Raw genomic sequence first — 11,204 nt, 5'->3', positions numbered from 1 at the left:
TTCATAAACAGTCAGCTTTCTACTTGTGCTTGGAAAAATGATGATAATGAACATGAGAAGTTCAAAGGGCAGTTTAACAAATCTCCAAAGTAACAGCACACTGCTAGGATACTGCTGAAAGGCCTTCCACTCCCTCCTGGCTTTTCCAGAGAGATGCATTGTTCAGTAGTAAAATAATTCTCCAGGACATTTATGAACAGGGAATTGGGAAAACTAAGATGTCTTCTGTCATCATGCTCAAGGTTGCCTTCTGCTCAAAGAAGGCGGCAACCAAAAAATTCTCCCATGGATGGGGGGGTGGGGAGAAACAAATTAAAAATTGTCTAACTAAAACTGGAAGTTGAAATTTCAAATTGTAATGAAATAAAAATTAAACACCCAACACAATTTCTAACATAATTGCCTATGGGTAAGCTAATATCCTCATGTAGACCCACAGAGCTCACACTCAGTTTAATCATTAGCTAAATGTCAGTATACATTCTATTGTACTTTGCATTAGACAGCTATCAAGTTTTAAGGGAATATAAGAACATCTCAAGTTCTTAAAATTAAACGTCAATTTCTCCCCTTCCAAGCTGTGAAGTCTATTTTCCTAGAAAACAACAGTATCCCTTGATGTCCTACAGTAACTTTAAGAAGAAAACCCCAGAATAATACAAATGTGACATCCACCCACACCTGGTCTACAAGCTATGCAATAAGGAATGATTTAGGATAGTGAAGTCACAGTGGTTTCTACCAACTCAACTTCTGCCCCAACAACAAAAGGAAATATATAGCTGCTTTTCCTTTTTTGAGGGCAGAGGAAAGCAAACACACATAGGGCAGTATGGAATGGTGGAAGGGGCAATCTAGTTGTGATTGGACATTTTGTCCACTGAGCAGTCATCAAAGTGTGATTGAAAATAACCTCTCAAAGTCTAAGCCTAAACAATGTTAAAGTGTAAATAACAAGTGCTACTATTTAGCAGGAAATTAGCAACATAGAACAAACACAGCTGCCCAGATGACAACTTAGCTTCTTGCTTTTAGAAGAGGAAACAAAAATGCATAGGTCTGTTTTGAGTATTGACTTTTAATAGCTTGTTTCTCATAATGGAACAGGGGTTGTTTTGTTTTAGAAATACAGGTATCAGTTGAACTTTAAATACAGCCTGCTCCTGCCAACAGGTCCTGTACATTATTTATTTGGCTTCAGCTTTTGTTTTTATGCATTAAGCAACCTTCAACCTTTTTATCTTTCTTTTTTTTTTTTTTTTTTTTTTTTTTTTTGGTATTACAATATATAGACAAATTTAAGTACAATAATAGTTTAGGTATTTTACTGTTGTCACATTTTTCTTGACATACTGGACAAAGTGATACACATCAGTCTGCCCCCAAGCCCAGGCTTCACACAAAGCACGTTGAATACTGCTTTCAGTGGCACACTCAATTTGCTCCCATACTTAATTTGCCAAATCTACACAAACAGATCCTTTGGGAATACTAGGAATTATTTCCAACTTTGTCCAGTGACACTCAAATGCTCAGGCAACAACTGGTGATTTTTATTTTATGCTTACTACAGAAGTTTCATACCGACAGGAAAAAGAAAGTTTTAGAACTGGACAAGCTATAGTAATCCAGGTTTTGGTAGAAGAATTACATACAAAAATGGGACTTTCATATATAGTTTTCAATCTGTCGTTTCATTTTTCAAAATAAAACCTGTATATATAAATGGGTAACACTTGAGATCTGTATATGAATAACAGTTGCTTTCTGGCTAAAACAATATATTTAGACAGAATCTCATTTTCTCATACTTCAAGTATGCCAGCCAGTCCAGTCCTTTGGGAAAAAAACATTTCCATTTTTAAATCCTTTAGGATCTATAAGATTCATTATATGGTAATGACTTTAAATTAGACAATATACTATATTATGAGGTGAACTGAAGGGGATTAGATATTGAAGTATTGATCTGGATGCAGTAAGCCAAACAGCTGTTTAAACATGATACTACAGCTGAAGTAAGTCTCTGTCAGAATAAAAACCAACATTCATGAAAACAGCAGCAGCCATCAAAAATATTCACAACTGCAGGGATTTTTGTTTATTGTGTGTAATTTTGCATGGTAAGTAGGAGAAGCCACAACAGTTTAAAGCAAAATTAAAAAAAAATACCACTACAGCCTTGAATTTAATAACGTGAATTGTCACTCTTATAGCTGTTCATAGAAGTGTACTAAAAAAATTTACTTAAAACATACGAATTTAAGACTTTCACTTTATTCAGCAAATTGGTTTATTTACACAATGGGGAACGCTGGTTGAATGCTGTCAATGTAATAAAAACAAATCTAACAGAGACAATACTGAACTCTCTCTATGTATTCATAGCAGAAATGACAAACTATTTCCTTACCTGTATCAGGAACATCAAGCGCAACAATGGGAGAGTATCATAGGACACTGATATAACAATAAACCACAGAGGTCCAGTAATACTATGGCAATTTACTCATGTATTTACTGACTTAAAAAAAAATAAAATTAAAAAAAAAGTCAGCAATACCCAGCATAAAGTTCTGTCAATTATCAGAGTCAAACTCTGATGAGTAGGTCAGTAAAACCTTATCAGATCATCCACAATTCACAACCTGATCTGCTTCAGACCACTAATACAGAAACAAAATCCAGGAAAACAGATGACCCTCTAAAAGGCAACGATGATCTGGTAAGGGTTTACACTAATGGAAGTTTAAAAAAAAATTAAGAATTGCAGAGCACAGCCCCTATTAGAACAAGCTAACTTTCCAGACTTTCAAAAAAGACAAAAAAAAAAAAAAAAAAAAAAGAGAAAAAAACCACTTCAACATGAAGCTACCATACAAAGTTTGTTTTTGTTTTCCTTTTTTGTCGTTGTTTGGTTTTGTGTTTTTTTTTTTTTTTCTTTTGATACTTTTTTTTTCTTTTAGGAGTTCAGAGTTGCAATTTAATCCTGGCTTTTTAGTGAGAAGGACAGTTTTGGCCTAGACTTTCCTTTGCCCAGGATAATTTTTTGCTCTTCCTTTTGCTGACGTTGCCTCTCTTGTTCTAGTTTCATCCTCTCCTCATGAATCTTTCTTTGTTCTTCAACAATTTTCAATTGTTCTTCAGCCTATATATGAAAACGGTAGAATTTAGGCCAGGATATTTTATAGTCATATAAGCAATTTACAAGTCTGTATTAACTTGTAAGCAGGTCCAATCCTGCATAGGTATGTAAGTAGTTCTACCTGAGCTAGATGCCATAGTTGGTTTCAGTGAAACTATTTATAAAATTGTTATTTGAATTGAATTTAAAAGAAACACTGAAAACTTTCTACAGCCTAATGTATTGAAATCTGAGTGCTTACACCATTGCTTTGCAAACAAGAGATTACATTTTAATTAAGGAAGCCAGTGTATATAGAGAGAAATTCCCGACACCTGTCATGTGTCAGATGAAGACACAATATAATGAAGAAACAACAGACCTTCAAACAGAGATCTCCCCACTCCAAAACCCACATAAAACTCCCTCTTAATTAAATCCATCTTTATTTTACTTGTAACAAATCGATCCTTCCAATGACTTGTGGTTCTTACAGCTCTTCCAGTGGTCTTCCAAAGGTGCTTATTTTGTTCATTACATCAGTTAATACTTTAAATTTTCTATTTGTCCCGTTTCAACCATGAGGTTGAGAGAAGGGGTGAAACAGAAAGAGATCTAAAGCAGATGTAGTTCAAGCAAACAGTTTTAAGAAGCATCATCTTTACCTGAAAATGGTGCAATTAAGTAGGTAATTGAAACTGATGGGAGTTCAATCAGGATTCAGAATCAGCTTAGTTTGGCTTACCATCAATTAATTAGAATCAGCTAAAACATACGAAGTGTTCTCATGAGGCAGGCACCTGCTTCAATAGGCTTGGAGACCAACATAAGATAGACTTGCATAACTTAGATATCTGAAATTGATGCTGAAAGTCTCTTTCAGCACTTGTACATCACCACTATACTAGCTCCAAATCCAGTTTGTACTTGTCCTGTTCAATGAAACAGAATTAGCCCCTTCTGTTGTGGAAGCTGATTATATTTGCAAACTTACTTCAGCCTTCCCTGTGAGACACAGTTTAAAATGTACTTTTAAAATTGTGAAGGCAGGTATCCTCCTCTAAATTAACAGCACCTGAACTATTTTTTCAGACTACTGTTAGTGCTGTAAGGATCTGGCCTCTTGCACTGGAGGGAAGGAGAGCAATACTACTGACATATCCAGCAATAGGCAAGTTAAACTCTAGAAAGGGTTGATTTGTTTATTTTAATTGTGCGGCAAAACAGGCAGAAGGACCTGTATTCCCCTACAGAAAGGGTAACTACTCCTTCACGTACCAGTTTAGCTTGTGCTTCTGCAATTTTTCGATTATTCTCTTCTAGTATTCGCTCTAGTTCCTCACGCTTTGCACGCTCTTCTTCCTAAAGGGGAGGACAGGGCAAGATGTTAGTAAAGTAAAATATTGATTTCTGCATGTTCGCTAATCTTTCTCAGAATTATTTTGTGAACTGACTTTAAGTGGCAGCTTTACAGCCACCTATTCTGTCTCTCAATGGTAAATTGTGCAGCCACTAAAACTGGTTTCTAGTACTCAATTTACATCATCCCGCCCAGTCCAAACAGCAACCAACTAAACCCTCCCTAATCATAGAATCCTGACAATTTATTACTAGAATTTTAATATCACACAAATCAACAAGGACAACTACAAAAACTGGATAGTATTTACCAAATTAAAAAGTAATACAGAAAATATAAATAAAGTGAATAGTTTGTCTCACCAATTAAGTATACCTACGTATTCTTTACCTATACTCCTTTAATCAGCATTAAAAGTTGAATATTTACTGTCTTGTCCAGTGTCCTGCAGAGTGTGCTCCTCGGCTGCCATACGCGCCAGCTTCCTCTTTAAAATGATTTGTACTGTTAGCTTGGCAATACCTGCATCAGCAGCTCAACCATTTATAAAGAAACAACATACAAGGAAGGCTGAGCTGAGGAATGCAGATGTTTATGATAAGAAGGAACAAAAATATGTAAATCATTCCTAAGGCAAACAATTAATAAGAAAAATACATTTACTGTTAGTGAAAAATACAAATGGTAATCCATACTTCATGGAGCTATGGGCTTCTTTCATGGGGAGAATGAATTTAACATTCAATATTTTGACAATTTTAAGACAGCTGAAACTGTCATTTGCAGTCTGAACTTGGAATTCAGGAGTCCAGGGAAGGCAAGATCAGGAAATAAAGCCTTGTAATTGTTGTTTTCTTGGTGAATTTTATAGAACTCTGTTATGCAACTCATAAATATGAAGACTGCGTGAAAGTTTTTGAGTTGTTTCAGTTCACGTAATATAGATCCAAATTATTTTAATATTTGGGAGATTTAAAGTTAGCCAGAGATTTGTGTCTGTGTAAGAAAAAAAAGTTAATACGAACAAAGCAAGCATATGAAGAGAAAACTTCTTACTATGACTAGTAACCAGCTACTAGCTAGCACACTTCACTCCAGGCACAAAAGTTTATTCTGCATTTTAAAGAACTGATGGGACATCTCTGTATCACATTGAGAACAGGCAAAAATACTTTTTTTTTTTTTTTAAATAATCAATCTGATAAAACCACCAGACATTAAGCATTTGCTGACTACAGGCATCCAAGCTCAACTTAAGTTTTTTCATTGTAAGGTTTGAATTTGCAAAAAATCTGTAAGAAAATATTCTTAATATCTGTTGTAGCTCAGTGCTTTGGGGATTTTTTCGTTTTTAATTTGAAGATACTAGGTGACAGACATGTCACATTTAGTCTGAAGGGGAAAGGCTCATTACTACTGTTTATCATTTTGTAAGCCAATCAAAATTTAAGATAAAGTGTGCAGGAGGTAGAATGAAACAGGCATTTGAAACTTGTGACTATTTAGTGCAAATTTCCTTTACAGTTTAAAGTTTGTACTAAAATTTCTGGATCCTGGAATGATTGGTGCAGGCAGGCATCAAAGCCTTTAGTAGCAAATTACTGTCTCACAGAAAGACATTTTCAGCTTCTGCTCCAGCTGCTGATTAAAAGAAAAAAAAAACCACAAAAAAAAAAACCAAACCAAAAAACCCAAGTCACATGTTCAGCTTGACTTCAGACAAGGGCAACCTGCTCTTTTATAACTTCTAGGGAAAAAAAGGAGTTGTTAGTAGTTATTAAAAATGGATATAATGATTTGGACATAGATCCTTTGTGAAGACGTGGATGGGCTTATGCTCGAAGTCCCAGAATTAGTCCAATGTATGCTCAAGGAAAATGTTCGTTTTAAATGAAGAATAAGAAACCTATTTGTTAAACACAGGTACTGCAGCTCACTGCTGGACCCTGCTTTTTGCCTGGCTGAAGGCAAAAGCCTCTTACAGTCTAAGTAAAAAAAAAAAAAAAGAAACAAATGAAGGATACATAATTACAGGTTTTCAATACCCTACCCCAAAAATGAAAGGACCGCTGATAAATCCTGCAGCCATGGCAAAAGTTTCAAACAATTCTGAAATATGTAGGTCAGTTCCATTAAAAATCAAGTATCCTTGTTCAGGTTTTAGGAGAATAACTGTTTAAGTATCAGTGAGCTCCTCTGAATAGGCTAGAAATTAAGTTTCGCAGCAATGCAAGTTTATATGAGAAGGGAATTAGATTTGCTGTATTCCATCTCTTTCTGAACCGAACAGGAGGCACAAACCGACACTGAAAGTTTTGCCATGGACTGTCTCTACTTTCCAAACGACCGAGCGTTACCTCTCTGGCTTTTTGTGCTGCAAGTTCAGCTTGTCGCTGTCGCTCGAGTTCTTCGAGCAACTGTTTTTCCATGATGCGCTTTGCCTCCTCCACCCTGCGGAGAACCTCTCGCTCAATCTCATCCTTCCTTTTCTCCAACTCTTCTTCTACGCGTTTAGCTACGAGCTCTTCCACTCTTCGAGCAGTTTCTTCCTCTATGAGTTTCTCTTCAATTTCTTGCTGACGACTATAAAATGCAAACAAGAGAATTACCTTTTTAATCAATAGAGTGGAGCGATTGAAACAAGCTTTCAAATTCACAGTACCAGCCATACTACAATTTTTACCTTATACACACAGAGATTTCAATAAAGTTTTGCCCTACATTTAAGGAAAGTGAATATTCAGGCAATCACTGTTCCTACCACAGGAAGCCCATTCGGACCACACCATATCTGGCATCTCTCCGTATCTCAGGTCATTAAGCAAAGGAAAAAAAGAAAATAAAAATGCCCCACCCAACTTTGGCCATCTTTCATGAATTGAAACTATTTCAATTTCAAGCCACATGTAGCAAAATCATCTTGTAATATCATGTGTTAAGGTTGCAACCTCAAGAGGCACCAAACCAATTTCTAGCAACTAAAATAGAAGACAAAACCAACAGAATTTGAGTATATTAACAATAATTCCAGGTGTTGTATCTGTAATCTAGTTACCCAGTAATTTACTGTATCAAATTTCAGATACCTTAGCTCTCCTTAACTTCTTTATTGCATCACTCTTTCTACCATAGTTAACCAAAATAAAATATACCAAGTGCTAAATAAATCCTTGCAACCTTTACAGTTCTACATGTTCTGAATTCTGGAAGTACTTTCAAATGCCTTCTTGTCATTATTTTTGTTTAGCAGTAGCATTATCACTTAGTCTGATCACCAATTTAAGTTTCCATTAAAAAGGATACAAAAATATTAGGTCAACTTGCAGGTTTATTACAATATGAAGAAAAAAAATAATTTCTGGGTAGTAACCATGAGTACAAGACAGCAATTAGACATCCAAAGTCCAACGAAAGTGAATACTGTATAGCTATGTTTCATATAAATACTATTTATTTAGAATTGTTACGGGCTTTGGGAAGAAGGTTGTTCTTTTAACCTTGAAAATGAACTTTCATTTTAAGGCTCCTATAAAGGATAGAACAATCTTATAAACTTCTCACCTGTCAGCTCCAGAAATCCATTACTTAGTTTAAGAACTAATGCAGTAATACCCTAACATATCATAATGTTTGCATTTTCTTATTTATCTTGAGAGATAAGTCTTACACTGAGATACATCAAAACAACTTCTAAAAAAGAAAAAGTTACAGGATTTACTAACTTTAAGATTTCTCAGTGTCCAATTTGCAAGCATACAGTAGAAGATAATAAAGTACTAAAAACGGATCTAGATGAATACGAGAAATACCAAGATGAAAGGCTCACAAATTCCCCCTTTTCATGCATCTTCTTTTAAAAAATCTGCTGAAAAAAATGGATTATCTATTTCCTTCAGTAAAAAGTTTTGGAGCTTTCAGCTTAAACATTCAGCCCCAAAAGACAAATTTTATTCTTACATTCCTCAAGAGATATCAAACTTATTCTGTGGTACATTAGCCCAGCATTCAGTTTTCATAAAGTGATACAAAATAGCTTGAGGTTTTAGGGTTTGTTTGTTTGTTTTCTTCAGAAAAATAAAAAAACCCAAAACTACTACCATCCAGAAAATCTCATCAACCCCACTCTGTTAGTGTGTCTCGGCCAAGCCATGATTACCTACAATCTTTTTAGGATGAAAGGTAGAGCAAAGGGGTCAAAAGATTATGACATTTAAAATAACCTTTATATTCTAACTAGCCTTTTATTTTTGAAGTTTTTTTCTTCCCTCTTAAGGCTATTTATTTAGCAGTGAGTACATTCACCATCCTGTACTGATAGAGCTGAGCAAACAGGAGGCTGAAATAACTTTCTGGAAAGCTCATGTTAACTTGTTTAATTCAACTATTTAAGCTTTATGTTTAACATCATGGAAATCTAAAATAGAAGTGAGCAAATTAGATAAAGATCATACATAGTTACAAAAAACCTCCTGACTCTCAGGTCTGAAATAAATTTTCCAATAATCTCAGAAATTGATGACACACTCAAATTAAGCATTGTATCTGCATGTTTCATTCTTCTCATCCCAACAAATTCAGTTCAATTAAACCAAGCAAATACATTTTTCCACATTCCTAGGCAGTGACAATATTACAAATAGATTGTAACTACCACTGTAAACAATCATGTTTCTTGAAGCACTGCAATAGAAAGAAGTGAAATAGAAGAAACTAAAAGTTTATTCTTCAAGTTCACTGATAAGACCACCTTATGCCTATGGATAAATGTACTTCCAAACAGTGGCTTTGAGTTTATATAAAACCAAAATAACAGAGATATAAATCTCAATTGTTTTTTTCTGTAGTTTACAGCAACTACTCCATTTTCTTTTTTAAATTGCATGAACTTCCAGTATTTTGTATACAAGTGTAAGCGTATCATCCTGACCTACTGAGCCATGTTCTCCAGAGAAAGAGGTCATTCCTGTAAAAATATTTTAGAATGCTCCATTTACTGCTTAAAGACTGGTTTGAGAAAATCTGCAGAAAAGAAACTGCTTACATTTCAGCAGGTTTCTGAGGAAAAAAAAAAAAGCAATGCTTGCAAGGCCTTTACAAGCAACTAATATTATATGAAAAAGTAGAAATTAGGCTCTGCATTAAGATTTGAACAGACATGAGAAAATAAAATAAAATCACTTTCAATATATGAACTGTCATGTAGCTAATTCAGTCAGTGAGACTTTATTTCCTTTGCTAACATGAGTATATATTTACATATACAACGATTTACAGATTATTTACTCAAATACCATAGTTTTCTACTCTTACTAAGTTTTACTGCTTTTTCTGTTTGAAATTTGAAGTGTATTCTAGAAGCATCAAAATTCTATACCAAATCTTTTCTGGTATTTGTCCCTCAGCAGATAACTAATTACCAATTACCATTACCAATGTAATTCAAACGTCATATTCCTTGTCTACGGACTTGATAAGTGTTTTAAGATTTCAAAGCTAACATACAGAAAACTTTACTGAGGAAAGCGGATTTGATATATATGTTGCTACATCTAATATCACTGAATGAACTGATTGCTCCATAGCAAAAAAAGGTAAAATATTTTAGATATTGAAGATTATATAAAAACTTCATTTTTTACTGCCACTTGAACAGATTTCCTCTTTGAACTCTTAAAGTCTAGACACAGATTAATCACAGAATTCTTCACTAACACCATTTGATATTTCAAGCTAGATAATGTTTATTTTGTTATTTGCATAAGCTCCCTCTCTTCTGTTCTTCAATCCATGTACACACTATTTAAAAGAATATATTTGAAATAAAATAGCTCCTGAATACTAAGATAAACTATTTACTATATCCTCAAATTGCTAAGCACATTTAAATCCTTCATGCCAGATATTAATGCAGTGTTTTTATTTAGGTACTGAATAAACTATAAACCCCAAAATTAGAGTAAATAACTCCAAAAGCCTTCACCATTTTCATGTGTGTTTGTGCTACTATCGAAGTTTTTGATGACACAGTTGTCAAATTCAGAAGCTGGCAAAAGCGATTACTGACAAAAATGAAAGTAACAATTCAAGATGATCAAACCTTTGGAACTACAATTAGTATTTCATTAAAACAATATCGCTGAAATAAAACTCGAAACTCCACCTGAGAATTAACAGAACTACTTGGCTTCACACATATAAACAATTACTGCTTCTGGATTCAGTGCTGCAATGAGCAAAGGTAACATTCAAAGAACAAGAGTAACTTTATCACAACTGTTAAAAGTTATCGTAATCTTTATGCAGCAGCATAAAAGTCTCTTTCATAACAGTACTGCTAAAGCATCTTAATGCACACCCAACGTTAAGTAATAAAACAGAATTTATCTCTGCAAACTTTATAAATAGCCATATCCCCCACGACGAAAACTGAAAAAGGAAAAGGTTTCAGATGAAAAGAGTCACCGGATCTCACTGTCCCACTTATCAAGGAAATAACTAAGAAACAAAACAAAATCAAAAACCGGCTAATATAACTGTTGCATAAGTATTTACGAAAACCCTAAGTCGAGGAACTCCGGATGCCTCCGCTCGGCGCATAACGAGCTCCACGCACAAAGGGGAGGGGCAGGCAGCGCAGCACAAAGCCTGCGGGGCGCGGAGGCCTGGGCAGAGACGTTTCCGAGCTGCGCGGGGGAGCCGCGGCAGAGCGGCAGCAAACCG

General features: G+C 34.9%; 1 protein-coding gene across 2 annotated transcripts in view; it reads right to left on the bottom strand.

Annotated features, from left to right (window-relative positions):
• Positions 1–2,258: 2,258 nt before the first annotated feature.
• ARGLU1 (arginine and glutamate rich 1) overlaps positions 2,259–11,204 on the bottom strand; it is a 13,730-nt gene continuing 4,784 nt past the window's right edge. The window contains exons 2-4 of one of the 2 annotated variants that reach the window (XR_719863.1): positions 6,842–7,067; positions 4,403–4,971; positions 2,259–3,148 (exon numbers count right to left, since the gene is read on the bottom strand). Coding sequence is in view for 1 of the 2 variants with exons in the window: in XM_009997928.1 (XP_009996230.1) it covers positions 2,984–3,148; positions 4,403–4,486; positions 6,842–7,067 (475 nt within the window). In the remaining variant the exon portion in view is untranslated. The remainder of the gene's footprint in view (positions 3,149–4,402; positions 4,972–6,841; positions 7,068–11,204) is intronic. The other variant, XM_009997928.1, reaches the window with a different exon arrangement.

The sequence above is a fragment of the Chaetura pelagica genome, unplaced genomic scaffold (assembly GCF_000747805.2).
Source record: "Chaetura pelagica isolate M959 unplaced genomic scaffold, ChaPel_1.0 scaffold123, whole genome shotgun sequence".
Classification (NCBI taxonomy): domain Eukaryota; kingdom Metazoa; phylum Chordata; class Aves; order Apodiformes; family Apodidae; genus Chaetura; species Chaetura pelagica.
The sequence above is the reverse complement of the archived record's forward strand: the minus strand, read 5'-3'. Positions and strand labels throughout refer to the sequence as shown.